At 47.1% G+C, this 27,808-nt stretch overlaps 2 protein-coding genes across 17 annotated transcripts in view; one reads left to right on the plus strand and one right to left on the minus strand.

Moving 5' to 3' along the window:
• MASP2 (MBL associated serine protease 2) lies at positions 1-16,704 on the plus strand. Its single transcript, XM_064587564.1, has 10 exons — positions 1-79; positions 2,093-2,716; positions 3,535-3,666; positions 5,651-5,847; positions 5,921-6,068; positions 9,990-10,108; positions 11,446-11,524; positions 14,051-14,182; positions 14,685-14,759; positions 15,941-16,704. The coding sequence occupies exons 1-10, from the start codon at positions 1-3 to the stop codon at positions 16,702-16,704; spliced, it is 2,349 nt and encodes a 782-aa protein (XP_064443634.1).
• Positions 14,406-27,808, minus strand: part of TARDBP (TAR DNA binding protein) — a 14,458-nt gene continuing 1,055 nt past the window's right edge. Inside the window, exons 2-10 of one of the 16 annotated variants that reach the window (XR_010411111.1) lie at positions 27,375-27,626; positions 25,319-25,482; positions 22,842-22,982; positions 21,744-21,914; positions 20,152-21,360; positions 19,136-19,169; positions 18,267-18,364; positions 17,647-17,922; positions 14,406-16,222 (exon numbers count right to left, since the gene is read on the minus strand). Coding sequence is in view for 2 of the 16 variants with exons in the window: in XM_045898716.3 (XP_045754672.1) it covers positions 20,830-21,360; positions 21,744-21,914; positions 22,842-22,982; positions 25,319-25,482; positions 27,375-27,612 (1,245 nt within the window). In the remaining 14 variants the exon portion in view is untranslated. Of the gene's footprint in view, positions 16,246-17,646; positions 17,923-18,266; positions 19,170-19,297; positions 19,418-19,437; positions 21,361-21,743; positions 21,915-22,841; positions 22,983-25,318; positions 25,483-27,374; positions 27,627-27,808 lie in introns of those variants that run through there. The other 15 variants (XR_010411115.1, XR_010411116.1, XR_010411112.1 and 12 more) reach the window with 15 other exon arrangements.

The raw sequence follows: 27,808 nt of genomic DNA on the forward strand, positions 1-27,808 counted from the left end.
ATGGCGGCTGGCTTCCCAGAGCAACGGATTCCAGAGAGCCAGATGGAAGTTGCAGGGTCTTATATGGCCGAGCCCCAAAGTAACACACCACTTCAGCCATATCCCACCCACAAGCCTTACTCCATTTGAGAGGAGATTGCATACAAGGGTGTGAGGACCCCAAAGCAGGAACCTTTAAAGGCCATCTTGGATGCTGCCTTCTAGTTTCTGGTGTTGTTTGGGGAGCTCTAAAATAATTCTTTTCCTGATATTTTGTATGCGGATTGTTCTGTTTTCTCTCTCCTCTCTCAGTTTGTAGAAAAAATCATTTTTCTCTCGAGCCTTTTGAGATATGATGTGTAAACTTCTATTTTCATCTATTGTTCTGGGCACTGGGGACACTTTCAGTCAACAAACTCATGTTCTGTTTGGGGACATTTCTTTGCATTCTTTTCTTTATAATTTCCTCTCCTCTATTTCCTTTATCTCTGTCTGGAATTCCTCTTCTTCAGTCTTTGACATACGGTACAAATCTGTTAATGTCCTCATCTTTACTGTTTTTCACTTCTTTCCTGCTCTATTTTCTGGAAGATTTCTTCCATCTTATCTTCCAAATATTTGATTGAGCTTTTCATTTCTATCATACTTTTTATTTCCCAAAACTATTCTTTGTTCTCTGAATGTTCTTTTTCTTTTTTTAAAGATTATTTATTTATTTATTTGACAGAGAGAGAGACAGCGAGAGAGGGAACACAAGCAGGGGGAGTGGGAGAGGGAGAAGCCGGCTCCCCGCTTAGCAGGGAGCCCAATGTGGGACTCGATCCCAGGACCCTGGGATCATGACCTGAGCCAAAGGCAGACACCTAACGACTGAGCCACCCAGGCACCCCCTTTTTATTTTTTTTTAAAGATTTTATTTGTTTATTTGTCAGAGAAGGAGCGTGGCAGGCAGAGGGAGAGGGAAAAGCAAGCTCCTCGCTGAGCAGGGAGCCTGATGCAGGACTCGATTCCAGGACCCTGGGATCATGACCTGAGCCTAAGGCAGCCGCTTAACCGACTGAGCCAACCAGGCACCCTGAATGTTCTTTTTAAGTAGTTTCCTGTTCTTGCTTCTTGTTCTTGCTTCTCTTTTCCCTCTGAAGATGTTAATGATTCTTTCACTTTGGTTTGGGGCATTTTCTTCTCCCTACTTTGTTTCTGTACTCTTTGGTTGGTTGGCTGATTTAGAAGACTCTCTCTCGTGTCTGAGGTTTTCCTTGAATGTTCTGCTCATATGTAAGAGTGGGGACTAAAAAACTATTTGGAAGCTCTGAGCACATGACTGGGACTTGTCTGCTGAGTTTTCACCCCAGGAGACATGGCTGAGCCATTTGCCGGGAGAACCTTCCAAGTCAGTGTCCTCAGGCCCTTCCTCCTGGACTGGCCACACTTGTCCAGCAACAAGGGAGAAGCCTGTCTGGGGGGCTGCCTGGTTCTAGGAGTTGAATCGGGAGGACGGCTGGGGCTGTCAACATTCAGTCTATCTGCTCAGCGCTGTTTTCTGGCTGTCCCTCCCTGCTCAGCGGGACTTAGAGTTGCTTTCTAGAGGGCAGTTTTCACCTGTCCGTCTGTGTTTCCAGCTTTCAAAATGGTGAGGCTGCCTCCTCTCCCATATCCCCCATCCTCGTGCACACATGTTTTTAAAAATTCTCTTTCCCATCTTGCATAGGGAAAAAGTAGATGCAGGAGGGAGGGAGCAAAAATAGACACATCCCCAAGTCTCCCCAGAAGCCATCATTGTCTTGATCATTGTCATTGCCCACCCCCCACCCCCCCCCACCGGCTGGCCTTGGAAGTCACACACTGAGGGAGGGAACACGGAGGTTAAGGGTAAGGGACAGAGCCAGGATTTATTCTGGGGCTGTGTCGCTCAGGTCCACCTCCTGGCTCCCAGAGCGACCTCCCCTCACTGCCTGACACTCGGGGCAATCCGGAGTCATGGGGTCAACTCCCAGAATCCCAGGGTCAGGGAGGCTGGGGGCAGGGCCAGGCATTGGACAAACAGACCAAAGGTGAGACACCGTGCGGCTCCAGACCGGGCCTGGCCAGCTGGACGGGTGCACAATGAGGTGAGTGGGAGCCCCCCCACCGCCTCCCCGGCGGGGGCGAGGGGTCAGAATAGGGCTCCTCACCTGCCCCCCTGCCGCCGCCCTCAGGCTGCTGGTCTTCCTGGGCTTGCTGTGGGGCTGGGCAGCCACACTCCCTGGCCCACAGTGGCCTGAGCCCATGTTTGGGCGCCTGGCATCGCCTGGCTTCCCCGGGGAGTACGCCAACAACCAGGAGCAGCGCTGGACCCTGACGGCACCCCCCGGCTACCGTCTGCGCCTCTACTTCACCCACTTCCACCTGGAGCTCTCCTACCTCTGCGAGTACGACTATGTCAAGGTGCCGACAGCTGGCGGGGGGGACGACCCGGACCCTCTCGAGGGCTGGGGGACAGGGACCCCTGGCAGCAGGGAGGGAGGGAGCGAGTGCGGGCCTTGCGTCTCGCCCTCCCTCCCCATGACTCCAACCCTACAGCTGAGCTCGGGGAGCAAGGTGCTGACCACGCTGTGCGGGCAGGAGAGCACAGACACGGAGCGCGCCCCCGGCAATGACACCTTCTACTCGCCGGCCTCCAGCCTGGACGTCACCTTCCGCTCCGACTACTCCAACGAGAAGCCGTTCACGGGCTTTGAGGCCTTCTATGCAGCAGAGGGTGAGGCGAGAGGAGGCTGGGGTCCAGGGGAGGGACGTGAGATGGCCCATCTGCCCACGGGTGACTCTGTCTTAGGCCAGGCCAGCTCTCCCTTCGGTCCCCTCACCTCCCCGAGGCTGGGTTCCTGCCAAACCAGCGGGCGCAAACCAGCGGGCGAGGAGTCCAGCCCTGCATCCAACACCAGCCCCAGGGCAAATATCAGTAACAGCTGTGACCCCTGCCCTCCGGCTGAGCCCGATGGTGTGCGGGGTGCTGAGCCAGGGACGTGCTCCCAGCGGCCCCCGCCCCCCGTGAGGCCAGGGCCCAGTGAGCCCCCCTCTGGATGGGAAGTGCAGCCCCACCGGCCTGAGCCCCGTTGAGGACACCCAGCCTGTGCTCCCTGTGCGTGGGCTTCCAGCCGAACACTTGGTTTCAGATAGGGGCTCCTGCAGGGACCAGCTGTGTGACCTCGGGCAAGTGGCTCCACCTCTCTGTGCTCCTCAGGAGGCTGCAGCAGAGTTTGCTGGAACCTGGGTCACAGCCCCGCTCCTTGGGCTCGACGGCTGCTTCCGCCCGCTGGCCGCCCATTAGCTGCGTGACTTTGAGCAGGGACACTTAACCCGTCACTCGTTTGAAAAAAGAGGGGTACTGACATCTACCTCCAAGTGTTCTGAGGTTATAATGAGCCTCGGCCTGTTCGATGCTTGGCCGGGCATCAGCCACTTCCAGACATGAGGAGACACCTGTTGGGTCAGCCGTGAGGCCGAGCCTGCTCCCGGGCCCCAGTACCGCCTTGGCTCCTCCCCGCTGACCCCCTGCCTGGCCTGCCCCTCCCCCAGACATCGATGAGTGCCAGGTGCCGCCGGGACAGGCATCTCCCTGCGACCACCACTGCCACAACCACCTGGGTGGCTTCTATTGCTCCTGCCGCAGGGGCTACGTCCTCCACAGGAACAAGCGCACCTGCTCAGGTGAGCTGCACCTGCTCAGGTGAGCTGCACCCGCTCAGGTGAGCGGGGGCTGGGGAAGGTATGGGGCGGACACTGTGCCCAGGCCAGCCCCCACCTTGGCCCAGAATACAGCCAGCTCCTAAAAGCCATAAGTGCTCTGCCCAGGGGTCTGGAGGGACCACTGACTTTGGCCTACTGGGCACTCCTCCTGGCAGGCTGTCCCCTCCTGGCAGGCTGTCCTCTCCTGCCATCTTTGATCTTCGGTCCCCTCTTGCCATCTGTCCATCGCTGACAATCCGGAATCCCTCCCCCTCCTCCGTTCCATCCTCGGCTCCCTCTCATGGGTCTTCAGCCCATCCCTTGGATCATATGTGTTGGGCCCCCACTATGCACCTACCGTGTCTGGGCTCTGGGCCCCTGTTACAGCCACCTCGCCCTCCTTGGGCTCCCAGGTTGGAGGAGTGGGGAACAGAGGCTCAGCTCACACAGGCTTCCCTGCACAAAACTTCCCAGTTGGGGCAGGGCGCACTCAAGGCGGCTGGCTCCCCAGCAGGCCGACCCCTTTGGCCTCTACTGCCCGCATCCTCCAAGCTCCTGCCAGGTGCCAGGTGCCCAGATGGGAAACCCGGGGGTGCCCTGGGGAGGGGGCAGCCCCCAAGCCTCAGTGCTGCCCCTGCCTCCCCCGGCCTGGGGCCTCTCCCCCAGTGTCTCTCCCTGTCTCTCTGTTCTCTCTTCCAGAGCAGAGCCCCTAGCCTCACCTCTGGCTCCGGTCTGGGTTGGGCCGAGATTGCTGCTACCTACAGCCCCCCATCCACCCCATGCATCCCTCCATGGACCTAAAAATAAACCTGCTTCCGGCTCCACCTACTGCTTCGTGTCTCTTGGGTGGCATGGTGGGGAGAGGGCAGTGGTGTGCACCCTGGCCCCCTCCACTCTCTCCCTCCCCTCATCACAGCCTGGATGAACCCTAGTTGGTGGGAACCCCCTCCATGGGGCCACCAGACCCTTTGCCAGAAAGCCTTGTCCAGCATCCCCCAATCCATTCTGTAGATGGGGCACTGAGGCCCAGAGAGGAACAAGGGCTTGCTTGAGTTCACACAGGGAGACCGAGCTCTCTCTACTCTCCCACTGGGTCCCCAGTGGCTGAGCTGGGAGCATCCTTGGACCAGCTCCTGTTCAGGGGATGACTCCTGCCCCAGGGAGGGGGGGTGGGCTGGGGGAGCCTGACCCAGAGCAGAAAAGCCCAGGGAGATAGCCATCGATGGGCAGGCTGGTCCCCCACATCCAGGGGCTGTTCCCTCTGCCCTGTGGGGAGCAGGCCCACGGAGGAAGGTGGGCTGTGCTGGGACTCCTCGCTTCTGGAAGCCTCCCAGCTCAGACACCCTCTGCAGCCTGGGGTGGGGTTGGGCAGATGCCTCCCATGGCTGGTGCAGAAAAAGCTCACTCTGCAAGCGCACGACCATCTGGCCCAGTGGAGAAAGAGGGCACCAGACATGCTTTTGATCAGTGTGAACTTGAACTTCCCTCAACTAACCCCCAGGGCAGTGCCCAGACCCAGGGTGGGAGGGAACGTGGACAAGGGGAGGCCCCTCTGTTCCCTGTGGGGACCCAGGGAAGGCTGGACTGGTCCCAGCTGGGTGCAGGTGGGAGCCCCGTGGTGGATGAATTTGGGAGTTGCTGGGGTCAGGGGTGGATGAAGGACCCCCTTGTCTCCTTCCCCCTCAGCAGAGTCTAACCTCGCTCACTTTGTCAACCCCAGAGTTGTGACTCGGGCCCAGAACTCCCCAGGCCCAGGAGCCCCTGGGGGTGTGGGTGGGGTCCTGGAGGATGTACATCTGAGTGCCACCTGTTTCAACCAAATCCAGGAAGCCCAAGAAACTCTAGATTGTTCCTTCACCCATGAGGTGGGGTGTTCTATCTGACTGGGCCAGAGGGCAGTGAGGGCAGCCAGGGGGGGCGGAATCAGGCTGCTGGCACCCTCTCACAGCGCCCCATCCTCTCTCAGCCCTGTGTTCAGGTCAGATCTTCACCAACCGGTCGGGGGTGCTCAGCAGCCCTGAATACCCGCAGCCGTACCCCAAACTCTCAAGTTGCACCTATGGCATCCAGTTGGAGGAGGGGTTCAGCATTATCCTGGACTTTGTGGGGTCCTTCGACGTGGAGACACACCCGGACACCCAGTGTCCCTACGACACCCTCAAGGTCTGGCTCCCTGGGTCTAGACCTCCTCTGGCTCTGGCGGGTCCGGAGGTGACAGAGCCCCTTCTGCTTTCAGATTCAAACAGACAAAGAGGAATATGGCCCATTTTGTGGGACAACGTTGCCCCCTAGGATTGAAACTAAAAGCAATGCCATGACCATCACCTTTGTCACTGATCAGTCGGGGGACCACACAGGCTGGAAGATCCACTACGCCAGCACAGGTGAGGGCAAGGGGGTCTTGGATCCCGGCAGCAAGCTCTTCCTGGAGTGTCGAGGAGCTACATAGGATGGAACTCTTCCTGACTAGGCCTGGGGAGTGCAGGGGAGTCGAAAGTTTTCCTCGGCCCTCTAGGGTTCCTGGCTGGGTCCGAAAAGTAAACTGACAAAGATCAACAGGAGAAAAACATCCACACTTACGTAATGTAAGGTCTACGTGGCATGGGAGACTTCGCAAGGCAGAAAAGACCCAGAGGAACACTTAGGCTTGCGTATTTCTATGTGGGGGGTTTGCAGAAGAGGAGACAGTCATGGGGAAAAATGACAGGTTAAGGCAAGTGTTGTAAATGGGGGAAACTTAGCAAGGCCTCTTTATTTGGATTCTTCTTGGTTCCCTTTGTCTTTGGAGATAAGGATGCTCCTTCCCTCCCGGTATAGGGAGGGCAACTGTCACGTGACGGTACGTGAGGGTCTTCTGACTGTGATGGGGAAGAAGGGTGAGGGAGGGGGCAGAGGTCCGAGGGATCTCCCTGCCTCCGTTTTCTCAAACTCCTTCAGCTTCAAATACTCAACATGCCCAGGAGCTGTATTTTGGGGTAGTGCGTCCTGAACTCCATCAGAAGACAAACCAGGTTTGAGTGAGGGTGGTCTGTGAGACAGTGGTCCCTAAGGGGAAATGCCACCCACACACCCACCCACCCACCCACCTCTCCCTCTCTTCACTCCTCCTTCTCTCCCTCCCTTCTTGTAACCACCCATCCACTCAACCGGCCCTCCTTCCATCTGTAGGAGAGGAAAAAACAATTTTCCCTCTGCCCTCCTAAATTCTTGGCTGGGACCAAGAAACAGATTAACAAGAGGAAAACAAACACGTTTGTTAAGGTGTATGTCTCGTGCATACGTGGGAGATTACCCACGGGAGAATGGGGACTTAGAACTCAAGGCGTCAGTACCATCTTCAGCTAAAGACAAAAGAGAGGAGGGCGTGGGGGAAGCCAGTTATGGGGAGGTGCCCATGACTGGGAAAAGTACGGTAAATGAAAGTAAGGTTTGTTATACAGATGTAAGACCCTGCCTTCTCCAGGGACGAGTTTCTAGTGATTTAGTCATCCTTCTCCTGGGACGGAGAGGGAGACGCTCTTAATGGACATTTCTTGTGTGAATATAAAGTTCCCTTACAAAAGAATAACTTTTGCTCTGTTTTCAGACCTTCTCCTGTGTCTGCTATTTCTGAAAATAATCAGCTCAAAATAATCCTTATGCCAAAGAGGCATATTCTGGAGTGCCATATTCTGCCACCCTTCATATCCATCCATCAAAAACAAAAAACCAAATTCTACTGAGTAAATTTAAAGGCTTAACTGGCTTTATTAAATGATTTGTGAATTGGGCAGCATCCCATCTACCAGGTGGAGGGGAGCTCTGAAGGGAGTTGTACAAAATGGAGGGTTTTCATAGGAAGGAAGGTAGGGCAAGAAAGATAATAAGCAAAAGAAAAGATTGTTCTAGGCAAGATCACCTTCTCCTGGTGATCTTGCATCTCTCCCAACTTCTCTCCTTCCTTGGCTCCCTCCTTCCTTCCATCCATCCATCAATCCATCCATCCATCCTTCTTTCTTCCATCCATCCATCCTTCCTTCCATCCATACATCCATCCATCCATCCCTCTTTCCTTCCATCCATCCTTCCATCCATCCATCCATCCTTCCTTCCATCCATCCTTCCTTCCTTTCAACCATCCTTCCTTCCTTCCATCCATCCTTCCTTCCTTCCATCCATTCATCCTTCCATCCATCCATCCATCCATCCATCCATTGTTCCTTCCTTCCTTCCTTCCATCCATCCTTCCATCCATCCTTCCTTTCATCCATCCATCCTTCCATCCATCCTTCCCTCCCTCCATCCTTCCATCCATTCTTCCTTCCAAAATCCATCCATCCATCCTTCCTTCCTTCCTTCCTTCCATCTATCCATCCATCCATCCTTCTTCCTTCCATCCATCCATCCATCCATACTTCCATACTTCCATCAACCCATCCATCCTTTCATCCATCCATCCTTCCTTCCTTCCACCCATCCATCCTTTCTTTTTTTTTTAAGATTTTATTTATTTATTTGACAGAGGGAGAGAGGGAACACAAGCAGGGGGAGTGGGAGAGGGAGAAGCAGGCTTCCCATGGAGCAGGGAGCCTGATGTGGGGCTCGATCCCAGGACCCTGGGATCATGACCTGAGCCGAAGGCAGACGCTTAACGACTGAGCCACCCAGGCGCCCCCCCATCCATCCTTTCATCCATCCATCTGTCCTTCCATTCTTCAGTCCTTCCATCCTTCCATCCATCCATCCATCCTTCCTTCCTTCCATCCATCCATCTATCCATCCATCTTTCCATCCATCCATCCATCCATCCATCCATCCATCCATCCATCCTTCCTTCCTTCCAAAATCCATCCATCCTTCTTCCTTCCTTCCTTCCATCCATCCATCCATCCATCCATCCATCCATCCATCCATCCTTCTCTCTAACCAACCACCCATCCAGGAATCTTAGAGCTCAGGTTTGGGTGTCGGACTGCCTAGGTTTGTGTCCAGGCACAAACCTGTTTCCTGACTATGTGACATTGAACCTCTCACAAAACTTTTCTGAGCCTTAATGTCCCAATTATTCCAATTGAGGACAATGTCTCCTTCAAAAGGTGTCAATTCGTGGGCTAATGCAGGGAAAGCATTGGGTGCAGGGTGTGGCATAGAGGAAGTGATAATTGGATTAAAGGGATTGGGGTAGTTTTTAAATTAGAAAATTGGATTAGAAAAGATTAACCCTTGGGCCACCTCTGTTGGAAATGTGGGAAGGGGCGAGACTGGTTGGTAGGAGGGAGCCCAGCACTATGAGAACAATTCGTTTGTCTCCTGTTCATTTCTGAGTCTTTCATTTTCCTGTAGGTCAAAGTAATAAAACTTCTACAACCGAGGTGCTGGTTTCAGAGTGACTCAAAGGGGGAGTCAGGTCTGCCAGGCTGGTGGGGGAAGGGCCAGGACAGAGCCTTGAGGCTTGTGTGAGGGAGGGAAGGTGCCAGCCGGGCGCCGGCCTATGCTGTCCCTGGAGGTGGGGACTTCAGGCCTGCAGGGGACTGAGAGCTGCCCTGGGACACACAGCTGGAGGGAGAAGGTGACTCAGCAGAAGACTGGCACAGGCCGAGGGGGAGCGATGGGGGTGGGCTGAAGCCTTGGGGTGACAACAGGCCAGGGTTTGGGGACCAGAGTGAAGGACCTCTCCCTGGAGGCCTGCACACTGTGGGCACGTACGTGCTCTCAGGGGAAGCAGGAGGCTTCCTGGGTGCCGGAGAGGACCTGGACCCCAGGTTTCCCCGAGCAGCGAAGGCCATGCCACAGGGCTGTTGTGGGGGGTCACATGCACCCACTCTTGCCCAGCCCAGGTGCTTTACATCCGGCCTTCACGACAACCCTGGAGGGTGAGTGACTGTTCTCCCCTCCGCATCTCACAGCTGAGGAAACACGCACACGGAGTTGAAAGTAACTGCTGGGAATGCGGACTAGCTCTTTTCCCCCAACCGACACTGTGGCTTGGTTTTGGGCCGCGTGGCTCAGGTTCCGGCGCGGAGCGGACGCTGCCCTGCGGGTGTGGAGGCCGCCCCGGCTCCCCGCGTGCCCGCCTGCCTGGCAGCCTTGGCTGAGGCCAGGCCCGGCTGCAATTCCTCATTTGGGCAATAAGCGACCCAGTGTATTCTTGCCTTTGGGGTTTTAAATCTGACGGACGCTACCCCACTTGCGGCGAGCTCTTTTTGTGATGCGGGACCCATGTATAAATCAAGACCTTTAAATGGCTAAATTCAGAGCGGCGCGCTGGAGACCGCATCAAAAGCCCTCACTCAGCCCGGCCTCCCTCTCCGCCCCACCCCCAACAGCTCAGCCCTGCCCTGGTCCGGTGGCGCCACCTAATGGCCACATCGCGCCGGTGCAAGCCGAGTACACCCTGAAGGATCGCTTCGCCGTCTTTTGCGAGACCGGTTATGAGCTTCTCCAAGTAAGTTAATACAAAACCGTAAGTGCAGCAGGATCGCGATCGGTCTGATAACGCATACATGTGCGAAAGTGGGAAAAGAGCTGTGGTCAGCATGCTGGTTTCTTTTGCCTGTGACTGAACAATACAAATCAAAGAAAACGCGGCTGAGAAGAGAGATGGCTATGGAGAATTTTTTATTCTTAGGAATTGTGCCTTTAAACAAAGAGCTTTAAAAAGGGCTTTGATTGAAAGCTGGTGATTAAAGTGGACTCCTCCGTCACACATCACAGCAGCTCTTGTAAAGCGGCTGAAACAAGGGAAGGATGAGTTTGCCATCCTCCTTCCACCTGCTCTGCGAGACCGCCTTGCATTAAGTGAGGCCCCGCCCCCTGGCCACGTGATGACCTTAACTGGCCACCACTCCTGGGCCCACAAAAAATTAAACGGCCCTGGGAAACAGTATATTCTGCAAAATTATAAATAGTGACCTCTGTTAAGGGAAAGGGAGGGTAATTTTTAAAAATGCTTACTGTGTTGCTTTAGGGGCACAGGTAAGGGATTAACCTTCTTCAAAATTGTCGCTGAATCCCAGTGGTAAAAAGTAATAACACTGAAATGATAGCTATTCAATCCAGTCCTGTGGAGGGACAAATCCTCCCCCCCCCCAAAAGAAGGCACTTTTCCCACCTTGCAAAGTGCCCCGGGGAAGGCTCTTTCCCACAGCTCGCTCCTTGGACTGCAAACCTCTTCAGTTTCTGATCTGAAAAAAAAAAAGAAAGAAAAAATTAAAAAATCTTCCTTCTCTCCTTTTAAGCATAAAGGCTTCTTCTGCCAAAGTGATCTTTCATAAACTTTAGAAAAATGTTTCTCCGTAAACAATACTAGCAGTAAAAACTGAGAATACACATGTGAAGCTTATCGAAGTATTTTTAATAACTGTCCTGCAGCTAATGGCCACAGGCTAGAAAAATCCAGGCACACCCGCTCTGTGTTGGAGCAGGTTGGCCTTCCCCAGATTCCGACCACCCCCCTTTGGCACTTTATATAAAGAACTGGTGGGAAATCAGCAGGAACTTGTGAGATCTGATGTGTCCTTGGATTTAAGGGGAAAGCAAGAAATATTCATAAACTGCTGCAGAGGCGCACATTTAGTGCCAAATACATCTTGAAAGAGGAGATCATCCCGTAGGGAACAAACCCCGCAGAGCTACTGGGGTGTGTCCAGTCATGTGGGTGTGGCACCCCACGCCGGGCACCTCCCGAACCCCCCCCCAGAGGAACGGGTGTAGGAGCTCAGCCTTGGGGCGCGGCGTCATGATATAAACAAGGTAAGTAATATTTGCTGAATTCTTCTTTAGGGTGATTTGCCCCTGAAATCATTTGCTGCCGTCTGTCAGAAAGATGGATCTTGGGACCAGCCGATGCCCACGTGCAGCAGTAAGTCCACGTGACCATGGGTCCTGGGGCGGCTTCTGCTGCTTTGCCTGCTTTGATCACTGCTTCTGGTGTTTTCTGAAACGGTCTCCTTATCAGGAACTGAATTTCAAAGTCGCTTCTCTTCCCCAGCCTCTCTGTGCACTTACAGGTTCAAACGGAACCAAGCTACCAGGAAAAGTATTTCCTTTGGAAAAGCATGATATTTAAAAATCTTTTTCCAGGTGTAAAATATTCATTGAGGATGGGAAAGAGAAAATGAGACCTTTTAATTCGCACAATCCCACTGTTATGACATCCCTCCAATCGCACACGTCTCTCACACGTGTGTACACACACACCAAACTGGGGTGAGGGGGTACATTACCATTTTGTAAGCATCACATCTTATTTTAAATATTTTTTCAATTATAAAATACATGTTAATTAGAAAAAATAAATTTACAAAAACATAGTGAGAACCCCTCTTGCCCAAATCCCCAAACTACTGCTGAGGGTTTAGGGCCCATTCCTTCATTCCTATGCTGTATACATGAAGGGATTTCACTATTATATACTTTTTTAAAATTACCTTTTTTTAGGATTTTAAAAAAAAATTTATTCATTTAACAGACACCAAGAGCACAAGCAGGGGGAGGGGCAGAGGGAGAAGTAGGCCTCTGGCTGAGCAGGGAGCCCAACATAGGACTCAATCCCAGGACCCGGGGATCATGACCAGAGCTGAAGGCAGACGCTTCACCCACTGAGCCACCCAGGCACCCCCGCTATTACATACTTTTTAACCAAAATGGGGTACTAAGTCTGATCGCACTGCGCTCTTTCCCTCCACGTCGTCGGGATCTCTTTCCACATCAATCCAAGTAGTAGCAGAGCTGCTCACTCATCCTTGTTAACGACAGCATGGAGCCCCCACCGCAGTGCTCCCAGATTTTAACTATTACATACACTGCCGTAGTGAACGCCCCTGTAAATATATTTGTGCATACTGCGTGCAAACGTTTCTCCACAGAATTCCTAGGGAATTTAAATATTTTCATTTCATAAATTTACATTCCCACCAATGAGACTGTCAATCCTTAGTTCAAAAGCAGCAGAGCTGGGGGGCGCCTGGGTGGCTCAGTTGGTTAAGCGACTGCCTTCGGCTCAGGTCATGATCCTGGAGTCCCGGGATCGAGTCCCGCATCGGGCTCCCTGCTCGGCGGGGAGTCTGCTTCTCCCTCTGACCCTCCTCCCTCTCATGCTCTGTCTCTCATTCTCTCTGTCTCAAAAGCAGCAGAGCTGGGAGGAGTGAGAGGTCTGGATTTGAACCCCAGCCGGGCCACTTTAATTAAGCGAGTTGGGTGTGGGCATCTCCACGGAGAAGTGGACAGCACTTGGCACAGAACCAGGCACACAGCTGTGAAGTTGCGGAAAACGGCTTAAATGTAACCTTTTAAAATATCCAGAGAAATCCATCGAATTTTAGCTCTTCTGTGGGAACCAGACTTCTAGACTGCACTTGGGCTCCTAAACTGGGCAGTTATTTCACCTTAATTATGTCCCCACAGGTGTGCATTTTAATGCAAAGTCAAGGTATTATGACTTCCGGGTCCCCTACACATTTTTGAAAAGGAACCTAAGAAGCAGCCAAGTCCTTCTTTGTGTTGTTCTTTGACCTTTAAGGCCAACCGAACTGCAAACCGAGGACCATTTTCTGGGGATCCAGCCCAGGCAGGCACGTGCAGCCTGGCCCGGTTCTTCCCTCCGAGCGGCTGCTTGCGGCTTCTTCCCTCTTCCCCCTGCTTGTGCTCTCTCTCAAATAAGTAAAATCTTTTTTTTTTTTTTTTTAAAGATTTTATTTATTCATTTGAGACACAGAGATACAGACAAGAGAGCATGAGCAGGGTGAGAGGCAGACGGAGAGGGAGAAGCAGGCTCCCCACCGAGCCAGGAGCCCGACGCGGGGCTCGATCCCAGGACCCTGGGATCATGACCTGAGCCGAAGGCAGACACTTAACCATCTGAGCCACCCAGGCGCCCCTCAAATAAGTAAAATCTTAAAAAAAAAAAAAAAAAAAAAGCGCTAAGGAGCCCAAGTGGTTTCAAACTCCCTTCCTTTATGAAAGGAATCACAGGGCTCCTACCCCAGGGGCCTCACCTCACTCGAGCCATTTAGTTCAGAACAGGAAGGAGTGGTTGTCTTTAAAATCACACTAAGGCGGGCGCCTGGGTGGCTCAGATGGTTAAGCGTCTGCCTTCAGCTCAGGTCATGATCCCAGGGTCCCGGGATGGAGCCCCACATCGGGTTCCCTGCTCGGCAGGAAGCCTGCTTCTCCCTCTCCCACTCCCCCTGCTTGTGTTCCTGCTCTCGCTGTCAAATAAATAAATAAAAATCTTTAAAAAAAAATCACACTAAGGCAATTCCCTCTTGAGAGAGATGGAGGATGTCCACCGCACGGGGTGGGATGAATATGGCTTCGAGCTCCAGCACCCCGCGCACAACCACCTGTCAGTCTTGTCTTTTTACTGTCCTCCCCCCATGTTCACTAGTTGTTGACTGTGGCCCTCCTGATGACCTACCCAGCGGCCAAGCGGAGTCCATCACAGGCCCTGAAGTGACCACGTACAAAGCGGTGATTCAGTACCGCTGTGATGAGTTCTACACAATGACACCTGATGACGGTAAGCAAACTTCAAAGTTGGCGGTGCGTGATATTTGGAACCAAAGCCCTCATGATCTGAAACTAAACTTGAGCCGACATTTTTGGCTAAGGCTACACAAAAGATTAAAAGGCACTTCTTCCACCCGCTAAGTGAAATATTACAGCTTAAGTGACTTTTAATGTCAATTTGCAGGAATCTGAAAACAGATCTTCTCTAGTAAATGACTACTACAAACACACAATATATTCCAAATGGTTTAATTTAACAAGTCAAAACCTTATCATTAAGCACTTGAGATCTTGATACATATTCAAGTTACACATCTAAAAGGTTTCCACTTTGCAAGCAAACATGGTTAATGCAGAGACCTCCTATTCATGAAATCATGTAAAATGGTTATTCAGACACCTCTACTTCCCACTGATGCTCAAGAATCAACATTTTTCAAGGGGGTATTCAAGCAAATGACAACCACCTTATACATGCAGTTAAACATTTTTGCTTTTCCAATGATTTGCAGGTAAATATGTGTGTGAGGCTGATGGATTCTGGACGAGCTCCAAAGGAGAAACATCACTCCCAGTCTGTGAGCCTGGTAATGGATACATTTATACAGGAGATTCTTATTGATGGAAGTAGAACTGGGTGGGAGACATCAGCGGAGCTTTAGCTGTGGTGGGCAGAAATGGAACTTCAGCACTTGGTTCTTACACCAAGTTGTTATTTCCAAATACTACGTTCTTATCACCCCCTTTCTGGTCGGAGAGGTTGCTAGGTGCTGACTTTATCAGTCACTTGATTATATCTGACCTTATAACCAGGCAAGCATAAAAAATTATTTTAAAAATTATCTTGAACCATTTATACATTTATAAACACAAGTTCTGCTGCGGAGTTACTTTTCTCTGTGTAACTATTAAAACCCCAAAGCTAATAACTTCATTATTTCCCTAAGCAATTGTTTTCAGTGACATCTAGTTTTTAAACATTAATGCAATTTGCCTTTTAATAGTACTCAAAAAAAATTTTTTTTACCAGAATTGGCTCTAAAGATAAAGTTGAGTACAGTGATTAAAAAAATAAGAAAGGTGGTAATATATTCATTACTCCTTTGTTATTTGGCTTAAAAAAAAAAGGTATCTTAGCTGACACAACATTTTAAGTTTTAATGCCAGTATTCTGACACAACAGGAGGCATAGCTGCTACATTAATGAGCACATTGTTAGCCATACACAGTAAATTTAGTTTGGAAGCCTCAACTAGACCAAAAAATTCCTGAACCTGAAGGTTCCTGGCTACAACTGCAACATCCTGATTTTTAAAACATTTGTATGTTCAAAGGTGAAACGAATTTTGCAAATCCTGGGGTAGTGACCTTAGTTCCTGCTTTCCCAGAACTACATGGAAAATACCCCATTTTACAAGTAGGAAAATAAGCAATGAAAAGGTCATTTCCTTTCACTTTCTAATCACATCACCCAGTACATCAGCTCATACAATTCCTGTTTGCCCTATTAATTTTCCCGATCGTGTAGACCAAATTATTTTAGCAAAACAAATTAGTTTCTAAATGTTAATTTTCACTCACCTCATTTTTACCAAGAGGTTTTATCGGGTCTTTGAACTGTGTTTTAAAAAGCAGCCTCACCTGTTTAGGTGGGCGCCCCATCAACCCGAGGTAACTTTTGGATGACATCAGACACAATTCCAAAGTGGTAATAATTGTGGGAAAAACCACCGCGGGGTTTCTATAAAGGCTCTGCTTCTTTCCCCAGTTTGTGGAATATCAACTCGTACCATAGGAGGTCGTATATACGGAGGGCAGAAGGCGAAGCTTGGTGATTTCCCCTGGCAAGTCCTGTTACTAGGTCAAGCTACAGCAGCGGGCGCACTCCTGCAGGACGGCTGGATCCTAACAGCTGCTCACGCTGTATACGCGCAGAAAGAAGCTGCCTCCTCCTTAGACATCAGAATGGGTACCGTGAAGAGACTGTCGGCTCATTACACACAAGCCTGGGCCGAGGCCATTTTTATACATGAAGGTTATACTCATGATGCTGGTTTTGATAACGACATAGCACTGATTAAATTGAAGAACAGAGTTGTAATCAATAGTAACATCCTGCCTATCTGTTTGCCAGGAAAGGAAGCTGAATCCTTCATGAGGACAAATGACATTGGGACCGCATCTGGATGGGGATTAACCCAGAGGGGTTTTCTTGCCAGAAATCTAATGTTTGTCGACATACCAATGGTCGACCATCAGAAACGTACTGCTGCGTATGAGAAGCACTCCTATCCAGGGGGGAGGGTAACGGAGAACATGTTTTGTGCTGGCTTAGAAGGTGGGGGCAAGGACAGCTGTAGAGGGGACAGTGGGGGGGCGTTAGTGTTTCAAGATAATGAGACACAGAGATGGTTTGTGGGAGGAATAGTGTCCTGGGGTTCCTTTAATTGTGGGGAAGCAAATCAGTATGGAGTCTACACCAAAGTTATTAACTATATTCCCTGGATCAAGAACATAATTAACAATTTTTAATTTGTAGGTCTTCAATGATTCCTTAGTTTTAAAAATTCCTGTAAAAGGTCTTAGCAGCCATGTGGCCTGAGAGACACGAACACATCAGTTGTCGCTCTAACCCCCAACCCACCGCCACACCATGGGTCAGACCCATTCCGGGAGCTTCTCACTCGCCAGGTTTTTCGCCTCTTACTCTTTGATTCAAGGGGACACAGACAATTAGGTGGGATCACCTTTGCCAATCCAACAGAAACTCGCTGGTTAAATCTGCGTTTAATTACTTACAAAGTCCAGTACATTTTGTAATGGTTATCTATATTCCTACGAATTGCCTGTTCATGTTCTCTGACGACTATTCCACCAAGGGGGGGCTTGTTCTTACTGATCTCTAACACAGCTTTATATATTATAGCAATACTGGCTCAGGGATAACACTGAATCATGATTTTTTAGCAAATAAACTGGACACATCGATAACTTTGGCTTAGGTGCTGGCTGACTCCCATGTTTAAAAACCAATACCACAGATTGGTGAGACCTAATTTTTCACTTATCAAATTGGCAGACAAAAAGAACATGGAATAGCACTATTTCACACTGTCAAAGACAACACACATTTTCTAAAGGACAATCTGGCAATGTATTTGGAAAGCCTTGAGAGCATGCATAGTCTTTGACCTAGTAATTCCAATGTTAAGAATTTATTTTAGCTGTGAGGATGTTCCTGGCACTTGAAAATAGACTAAATAATGTCCACATACAGAAAAGCGCTGAATCGAATGTGCCATTTCCTTAAGAAGAAATATATTAGAATTAAGTGGTGTTATTATAGATAAATCTATAGTGTTTTCTTCCTTCTTACAACAAACATGGAAATACTTGGGCACACTTAACGAACAACGGATCACAAATCATACAATAGCTGAGTGTAGAACTCATACACAAGTAAGAGCTACTCACCTAGTACTCAACAACAAATTATTCTAATTATCACATACATCTTCCTTCTCCTAAGGACACAATTTAAGCCGACTTAACCTTAAAAATCTCATGTCATTTTCGTTGGCTGTTCCTCCTTAAGAAGTTCTAATAGGTTCACATTTAACAAAGGGTTTCATTCTAGCCAAATCATCATCACTCATGTAAAAATTCATTGTGAGTTTTGGCCCGATTTCTCTTGTGCACGTTAAAGGGGAACTTCTTGAGACTCCCTTTTTAAAGGTATCTTTCCATCACCTTTGTCACATACAAAAAAGAAATTGTATTTTTCCAGTAAGACTCCAGACACTAAACTGTGGTGGCAACAAATTTTTTATTCAACTGGTTCAAAAAAGTTTTGAGAATGAATGCATTGAGATGACCAAATAGACTTTTAAAAACAAATCTCTGCGAAATGGTTTACTTCTAGACTTCATTTTTTTTTCTTTTTTTTCTTTTTTTAGGGTGGAATTAAATACCCGCAGCTACTGGTGCCGCGAACATGTTAACAGAAGGCTGCTCCACACTGAAAGCCTTCTAAGACGGGTTTACAACAAGTGTAAATAAGGGATTAAAACCATGCCATTGACAAGTGAACTTACCCCGGGCTCCTTGGAGGCTTGTCAGTTTAGTCTTTGGAGGTCCCCGAATACCATTTTAAGTGTTACCATGTTACTGCTGCTGAGTAATAGTGCAAGTGCTAAAATGCAAAATTCAGATGGTACAGGGTTTGGAAATCATGCAACTTAGATGCAGAAAAAAAATTAAAACAACGCAAGATCCTTTTACAGAGGAAACTGAATAACGAAACAACGTGGCGATCACAAGTCTAAAGGACGACTTCATTTCTACAAGTTAAAACACGTAACTTGCAAAATGACAAACCAACCTATTTATCATAATCTAATCAGATAAGGGCATCAGGTAAAACTACCAACACAAAAACTGTTCATTCTTCCATCAGAAAACAAGCTCAACCCTCACAGTAGTTACATCAAAAGTACAACAGAGAATCAACAGATTATTGCTTTTACATACTTCACAATGCGTCGTGAGAGTCTAATCTGAGTTTGTAAACGATTTTATTCAACATTACTCTATTCCCCCACTTGTGGAGGACAAAGCCCATTTCACTTAACACTTCCAGACAGACAACCCACCCTGCTAGTTCTTAAAGCTATCAGGCTTTGTAATGGATTCAGGCACAAGATAATTTGTGGTTTCTTCTACTTTATCCCTACCGCAATTAATTCCACTTTTCAAATCCCGAACCAGAAAGAGGTGCTGATATTCCCTTCTTTTTGACTATGCTTTGCTACAAAGCATTTGAAAATAATTAACATTGTTTTTCCCACTCGCCCAAATATTTTTAGAAGGCATGATTCCCAATGGAGATTTATACAGGCCATGTAAATAGAACATCACCCAAATGCACAGAGGCACTAATAAGAAGCTGGAGGGTACTGCTTACCATTTTAGGTGCGGTCACCCAGACTTATTAAAAACTAGATTTAAAAAGAAAAAAAAAAAAACAAAAACACTTTCACTTTGGACAATGCAAGAACAAATAGCAATTAAGTCTGGGTATCAGGTGTCAATGCATGACAGGTGATGAATCCATTTGACTTGAGACAACTTTTCAAATAAGTTTATTTGAAGCAAAATAAACTATTGCCAAGAAACTTTATGAAAGTTCCATCTCAAAAGGGTCAAAAAAGGGGAATTAACTGCTATGAATTCTTTGCATTCAGGGCTGCAAAACAAAGACACATATTATTTAAATCAGTTTTATTTAAGAATTTCCAACGTTGACAACTCTTATAAAAAGCATCCAAGCACAGGACACAGAACTGCATCAGACAGCATTCTCATGGGCGGCTAACAGACAGAGGAACCTCCACCCTTCTTTGCGACACCCCGAGCTCACTGGTGAACTCTGCTTCCACGTACTCCTGCAAAGCACGCCACAAGCTCCGTCCATGTTCTCAAGCCACCAGCTTCAGTTCACATGAGCACACTTACAGGTCAGTAACAGGAGAGGGCACACACCATACAGCATTCACAGCCGTTGACAAAGGGGCGGGGGAGGTACAAGTATCGTGTCACTTAACACATTCAGCTAACGCGGGTCACCTAACAACAGAACTCACTTAAAGTCTTCCCACAGATGTGGATGTCCTTTGAATGCAAAAAACATTCGTACATTATTTGCTATCATTGCTCTCTGCACACTCTCTCACCAAAGCCACAGGATTGAGAGACACATCTCGCCAAGTTAAAAAATATCCATTATGCACCACCAAGTCTCTGCACGCGCTCTCTCCTTTTCTCGCTCATACTAGCCTTTCATGCCTCGGCACCACCATCAATCCCACACAAGGTTTCAAAAGTTCAAACAGCCTTCTGGTTCCATATCACAGCCTTGCGTTCATAGCGTTGATACGACTCCATGAAATAAAGAGTAGCGGATAAAAATGGGACACCCACCGTCAAAGACGCAGCCTGTGCAGCGTGCTGACGAGTTCTTGAATGAGAAAGCGTGCAGACAGAAGTATTCCTATGGCAGAACATTTACAGCACTACTTTCAATGAAGTGCTTCTTCCATAAACATTTGAAATGAGATGAACTGCAGAGATTAAATGAAGGCTTCGTATTGTACTTTTGCATGTGAAGGGAGACAAGTGTTAAAAAAAACAAAACAAAAACAAAAGAACCAAACACTGTGACACCATGATCTCCAAAAAGGAGATTTTCCTAAGGGAGAAATCCATATGGTGGGGTTCAAATTAAAACGAGGAGGAAAGAATGTAGTTCTAATCAATGGTTTCCATTTGAACATGCAAAGAATTCACTTGACAAGTCCAGGGATAAAAGATTACAGGAGAAACCTTTTGATATCAATTGTAGTGTGTTGGTTTTTACCCATCAGGCAAACAGCAGTTCACTTTCAAACACTCAATATTTCAACCCTTTGTGTAACAAAACTTATAAAATTCCTTTAGCTTTTCCTCTTTTTCTAAAGAAAAATGTCAAAAATACTGCTGAATATACTCCACACTGAACAAACCAATTTTGAAAATTCTTAGTACATATGTATTTTACAATATACTTACCATGTGTTTAGAAAAATTTGAATTCCCACCAGTCTCTACCAACCCCACTGTCTACATCCCCCAGCCAGAAGATTTAGAATCCATGCTTGAGCCGAACCCTCCATTAAAACCGCTGCCAGACCCTGCGTTTGATGCAGATCCCCAACCAATTGCTGCACCTGAATTAGAACCGCTATAGGAGTTATTTCCAGAACCAAAGGCCTGATTTGGCTCCCTCTGCATGTTGCCTTGGCTCTGGTTGTTACCTGATGGGCCCGACTGGTTCTGCTGACTGGCTAACATGCCCATCATGCCCCAGCTGCTCTGCAGCGCTGCCTGGGCTGCAGCCATCATCGCCGGATTGATGCTAAAGGCGCCAAAGTTCATCCCTCCACCCATATTACTACCCTGATTGTTTCCCAAGCCAGCTCCACCCCCTCGACTGTTACCAAACCCACCCTGATTCCCAAAGCCACCTGGATTACCACCAAATCTTCCACTTCTTTCTAACTGTCTATTGCTATTGTGCTTAGGTTCAGCATTGGATATATGTACGCTGATTCCTTTAATGATCAAGTCCTCTCCACAAAGAGACTGGGCAACCTATAAGAAATAAGGGGTGTAAATAAAGGAGATTAAACCACTGACTCACGCATCAAAGTAGCAATAACACTTAAGATTTCAAGCCACTGTCTAAGCTGGAGGAAAAACAAGCAATGAACGCTCGTTTCATTTAAACCCATAAAATCGCCTTTAGCTCTAGTAAGGCGGCAGGGATTTGTCAGCTTATTTTCAACACATAGAACACTCCCAGGTCAGTGCCACATACTGAAAAAATCAAGGGATTACCACGACTATCTAGACCCATATATCCCACAGCTCACAAGGTCAGAAAGCTTGGCTAAGGATGGCAATTAGCTGGGTGGGAGAAGTTCAAGACAAATTACCTAACAGAGCTGGGACAAAATTATTCAAGACAAAAATACCTGATCATCTGCAAAGGTAACAAAGGCAAAGGCCCGGAACGGTTTGGGAATGAAGACATCTACCACTTCTCCGTACTGGCAGAAGAACTGACGCAGCTCATCAGCGGTCATGTCCTCTGTACAGCGCCCGACGAACACCTTCCTGCTTCTCAGAGGCTCATCTGGGCTTTGCTGGGCGGATGGAAAGAAAAGAAAAACATGAGAAATATTTTACAAGCATGAAAAGAGCATTATGATAGCAGATATAACAAAAGTTACCTGCCTTTTCTGTTAGTCATTAAAAAGGAGGTACATTCTTAGTTTTCTGCATTAGCACTGCTCTTTAAGAACAGTGAAAAATAACATTTTCTTTTTTAAAGATCTAATTTTTAAGTTCTCGCTACACCCAGCATGGGGCTTGAACTCACAACTCCGAGATCAGGAGTCACACACTCTACCGACTGAGCCTGCCAGGCGCTCCCACATTTTAAAGTTTAAAGTTCAAGACTGTGTATCTGGGGGCACCTGGGTGGCTCAGTCGTTAAGCGTCTGCCTTCGGGTCCTGGGACTGAGCCCCGCATCGGGCGCCCTGCTCGGCGGGAAGCCTGCTTCTCCCTCTCCCACTCCCCCTGCTTGTGTTCCCTCTCTCTCTGTGTCTCTATCAAATAAATAAATAAAATCTTAAAAAAAAAAAAAAAAAAAGACTGTATTTGGATTAAGGACAGTCAATGATAGAAACACCCTGGCAAAGAGGCAAACTCTCCAAGTCAGTCTTGCTTGCTTGGAACCAGTCAGGCTTTCGTGACAAGATTAATGTATTCTCATTGTCCTTGTGTTTTAAACCTGTAACTACATAAGAAACTCTCCACTCAGTAGAAATAACAAAAGAAAAGAATAAAACGAACCAGCTTTTAGTTTAGAGAGGTAATAAACTAAAGATTTCAAACAAACAAAATATTCAGCACGCATGAAGGTCCTAAGGCTTTAACAAGGCAAAAGGTTTCAGGAATTCACCAGCCACCACCTTTTAAGAGTGCATTTTATGTGTTATTTTACGGTGTCTTCTAAGGGAGTTTGTCAGCAAAAATTCCCAAAGCACAGGAAAAAAGAGCAAAGTACCTTAGAATTAGGAAGTTTACAGTCACACCACCGTCCATCTATCATATGTCGCTGTGACATTACTTTAACCTGGGTTTCATATTCCGTAAAACGAACAAAGCCAAACCCCTTTGAATGGCCAGTTTTAATATCTTTCTTGACCTGGGGGGGGGGGGAAAAAAACAATGAAATTTACTAGAAACACACACACATCCAAATCAGTTCCTGAGTAATTTGAATGGCTTTACTTCGATGGAACTGCTTAATTAAAACTTAAACCAAGTTATTCTTTTTTTTTTTTTAAGATTTTATTTATTTATTTGACAGAGATACAGCGAGAGAGGGAGCAGAAGCAGGGGGAGTGGGAGAGGGAGAAGCAGGCCTCCAGCCGAGCAGGGAGCCCGATGCGGGGCTCGATCCCAGGACCCTGGGATCATGACCTGAGCCGAAGGCAGACGCTTAACGACTGAGCCACCCAAGTGCCCCCAGTGTTTTTCTTTTTAGTTATTTATTTTAGTAATCTCTACACCCAATGTGGGGTTCCAACTTACAACCCTGAGATCAAGAGTCACATGATCCCCCGAATGAGCCAGCCAACTGCCCCCCCCTTTTAAAAATAAGTGTTTTTAAATCTCCCAGTGATATGTTATAAAGAAATAGGCTATGGAGCGCCTGGGTGGCTCAGTCGTTAAGAAATAACGTAAATAAAATAAAATCTTAAAAAAAAATAAAAAAAGAAATAGACTAATGTCACCACCTTCCCTTAAGCTTTTATGCAGCATTTTATAACGTCAAAGGCAAAAACATAGGTTATATGCATAAAGAGAAACAGTACAACCCAAATTTTGTTTTTGTTTAAGTAGGCTCTAGGCTCAACATAGGGCTTGAACTCACGACTCTGAGATCAAGAGTTGTGTACTCGCTTTCTGCCCGTGGACGCCGCCGAGTAAGCATCGTTAAAGTCTCCCCTCCCACCACCGTCATGTCTAAGTCAGAGTCTCCCAAAGAGCCTGAACAGCTGCGGAAGCTCTTCATCGGAGGTTTGAGCTTTGAAACAACCGATGAGAGTCTGAGGAGCCATTTTGAGCAATGGGGAATGCTTAAGGACTGTGTGGTAATAGAGAGATCCAAACACCAAGCGCTCCAGAGGCTTTGGGTTTGTCACGTATGCCACTGTGGAGGAGGTGGATGCAGCCATGAACGCAAGGCCACACAAGGTGGATGGGAGAGTTGTGGAACCAAAGAGGGCTGTCTCAAGAGAAGATTCTCAAAGACCTGGTGCCCACTTAACTGTGAAAAAGATTTTTGTTGGTGGCATTAAAGAAGACACTGAAGAACATCATCTAAGAGATTATTTTGAACAGTATGGGAAAATTGAAGTGATCAAGATCATGACTGACCAGGGCAGTGGCAAAAAGAGAGGTTTTGCTTTTGTAACATTTGATGACCGTGACTCTGTAGACAAGATTGTCATTCAAAAATACCATACTGTGAATGGCCACAACTGTGAAGTAAGGAAAGCCCTATCTAAGCAAGAGATGGTTAGTGCTTCATCCAGCCAAAGAGGTCAAAGTGGTTCTGGAAACTTTGGTGGTGGTCGTGGAGGTGGTTTGGTGGGAATGACAACTTTGGTCGTGGAGGGAACTTCAGTGGTCGAGGTGGCTTTGGTGGCAGTCGAGGTGGTGGTGGATATGGTGGCAGTGGGGATGGCTATAACGGATTTGGTAATGATGGAAGCAACTTTGGAGGTGGCGGAAGCTATAATGATTTTGGCAATTACAACAATCAATCCTCAAATCTTGGACCCACGAAAGGAGGAAATTTTGGAGGCAGAAGCTCTGGCCCCTATGGTGGTGGAGGCCAATACTTTGCCAAACCACGAAACCAAGGTGGCTGTGGCGGTTCCAGCAGCAGCAGGAGCTACGGCAGTGGCAGAAGGTTTTAATTACTGCCAGGAAACAAAGCTTAGCAGGTGAGGAGAGCCAGAGAAGTGACAGGGAAGCTACAGGTTACAACAGATTTGTGAACTCAGCCAAGCACAGTGGTGGCAGGGCCTAGCTGCTACAAAGAAGACATGTTTTAGCCAATACTCATGTGTATGGGCAAAAAACTCGAGGACTGTATTTGTGACTAATTGTATAACAGGTTATTTTAGTTTCTGTTCTGTGGAAAGTGTAAAGCATTCCAACAAAGGGTTTTAATGTAGATTTTTTTTTTTTTTTGCACCCATGCTGTTGATTGCTAAATGTAATAGTCTGATCATGACGCTGAATAAATGTGTCTTTAAAAAAAAAAAAAAAAAAGAGTTGTGTACTCTACCCACTGAGCCCGCCAGGCACCCCAACCCAAATTTCTTTTCAGCATCCCCTAATGCATGCACGTAATAAATATTAAAAATACCGTCTGCTGAGCATGAAGGGCAGTGTTACCAAACTACAGGAATTCTGGATGTTCATTTATGGGAAGAAAAAAATCGTTAATATGAAATCAAAGTTTACCTGAACCATAAGAACTTCTCCAAAGGTACTAAAATATTCTTTTAGATCCTGTTCAGTCGTTTTCCATGGAAGACCCAACACTATTAAATCAGACGTTTTCTGGACAGCTCTTTTCACTTTCACTGCTGATGAAGCATCTGTCTCATCCATTTTTCTTTTGTTATCTAAACAAAATGAGCAGAAACCTTTCAAAACTCCTCACTTAACAGGTCTTAAAACACATTAGCCCCTACATCTAACAACGATAAGCACAAAGATTCTAAGAATAAGATACTGAAAACTTTTGGCAAAGAGAGAGGTCAGCTCTCAAAGACAGACGGAGGGACTGAGGAAGTGGCTGAGGGGCTTTCTGGTGCAATGGCCGGGATTCCCACCTCTGGTTTTGTGAGATCTCAAGATTATGATGGTTTGTTCTTCCCTCTCAAAAGGTACATCAAAAACAAAAATAATTCTACTTCACTTCGACTTTAAAAACATAGTAAGGAGGGGCGCCTGGGTGGCTCAGTCGTTAAGCGTCTGCCTTCGGCTCAGGTCATGATCCCAGGGTCCTGGGATCGAGCCCCGCATCAGGCTCCCTGCTCAGCGGGAAGCCTGCTTCTCCTTCTCCTGCTCCCCCTGCTTGTGTTTCCTCTCTCGCTGTGTCTGTCAAATAAATAAATAAAATCTTAAAAAAAAAAAAAAAAAAACCAGTAAGGAAAAAAAGAAAACAGGCTAAAAAACCGTGCTGTACTATCTTTGTGCCTATTAAATAGATTTGCTTAATTATTTTAATGTCCGTAACTTAAAAGTTATATACCAAAAAGTGATCAAACTTTTATCTCCAGCTGTGGATTTAAGGGTGATTTCAATTTTCTTTTTCTTTCTTTTCTAAACTTTCAACCATGAACTCATGTTGATTTTGTCATTAAAAAGAAAGTCTTGGGTTATTTTTAAAAAACAGTATTTGGAAGGGAGGAGGAGGAACTAAATGACATTTTAAAAAATAGATTTTTTAAATTTTATTTAAAAAATTTCTCATTTATTTTTTGAGAGCGCACGCGCACAGAGGGAGAGTGAGAGGGAGAAGCAGACGCTCAACTGGGCAGAGAGCCTGATGTGGGGCTCAATCCCAGGACCCCGAGATCACAACCCAAGCTGAAGGCAGACGCCCAACTGACTGAGCCACCCAGACGCGCCCAGACTTTATTTTTTAGAGCAGTTTTAGGTCCCCAGCAAAATGGAAAGAAAGGCAGAGATTTCCCATACCCTCCTTTTACCTCTACAGGTGCATAGCTTCCCCCATTATCATGATATTCCTGCCCCATCCAAGATGGTACACTTGTTACAACTGATGAACCTACATCGACATATCATCATCTAAATGACATTTTAGATTTGGGTAACAGCATACTAAAGAAAAACCAAGTTGATGCTGTTAAAAATGTTCTCAAAGTTTAAGTCAACGTCTTGCATACTAACCAACTACAATACTTTGTTGCAACATCGAGTTGTAATAAAAGTAACAAAGATATATCAACTAAAGTAAATTCTTATTGATAAAATGTACCTGTTTCCTCCACAAACTTCATGTTTCCTTTTTTAAGATTTAGAACATCAGGGATAAGTGGCAGTGAGAATAAGACCAAAACCCCAAATTACAATTGCACTAATTCAAGATTTGGGTTACTGCAACTGATAATCATTTAAGGACGGAAAAATCAGATTAACTGAATGAATGATATAAGCCTGTAAGGAACCAGAACAAAATATCGGGCACTTTAAAAAGAATCTATTTACCACAGACTGATCACTGCAAAACATTCTTAGCTGTTCCTTAAATTTGGCATTAAGTTGGCAACACTTGTTCAAATAATTAAGTACATAGTTTTTTCTTTAAAAAATGTTCTGTATTTCCAATTTTTACTAATTTAGAGTAGTGGCGTTCCAAACTAGTCTATTAGCAACGTTTAAAGAAATACTTGTGTTACAGGAGACGCCGTGAAATGAGGCCATGATCCAACTCAGGAGACACAAACACGACTATGCTTTAGTACTGCAAAAGCAAAGGGCAACACACCTTTGGGATAGTTGACAACATATACCAGATTTCCCCAGCCGGCATCGGGGGCATGCAGAATTCCTTCCACCAGCCGGACACCTCTCATACACTGGGACACTGGATTCCTGTAGCGCAGTCCACACGCCCCGGGAAACTGGGCTGTAACCGTGGACAGCAGCACTGTCCCGTCGTCTTCTGATGGTATTTCAATAGGCTCGTCATTCTCATCTTCCGTTACCCGAATATATTCAGACATCTTTTCTTATTTCTCTTAAAGGAAAAAGAAATATTAATGACGAACACTCGTGTCAAAGTAACTGCTTCCTTAACATCACCTGATTAATAAACACTACCATGTCAATCTTCTAGGACTTCTAGAACAACTTTGGGGTTGGGGTTCTTATAGGTGTTGGTTATCACTGAAATGAGATAACGGCAAGGATAGTGCCTTG

The sequence above is a fragment of the Mirounga angustirostris genome, unplaced genomic scaffold (genome assembly GCF_029215605.1).
Source record: "Mirounga angustirostris isolate CCGP_5_RB_7025 unplaced genomic scaffold, mMirAng1.0.hap1 SCAF_4, whole genome shotgun sequence".
Lineage (NCBI taxonomy): Eukaryota > Metazoa > Chordata > Mammalia > Carnivora > Phocidae > Mirounga > Mirounga angustirostris.

What these genes read in the sequence shown, in the direction of transcription:
- MASP2 (XM_064587564.1), top strand. Translation starts at nt 1, where the DNA reads ATGGCGGCTGGCTTCCCAGAGCAACGGATTCCAGAGAGCCAGATGGAA. An exon ending in GGCCTTCTATGCAGCAGAGG is followed by an intron (nt 2,717 to 3,534) that starts GTGAGGCGAGAG and finishes CCCCTCCCCCAG; the next exon opens with ACATCGATGAGTGCCAGGTG. An exon ending in CCGGTTATGAGCTTCTCCAA is followed by an intron (nt 10,109 to 11,445) that starts GTAAGTTAATAC and finishes ATTCTTCTTTAG; the next exon opens with GGTGATTTGCCCCTGAAATC.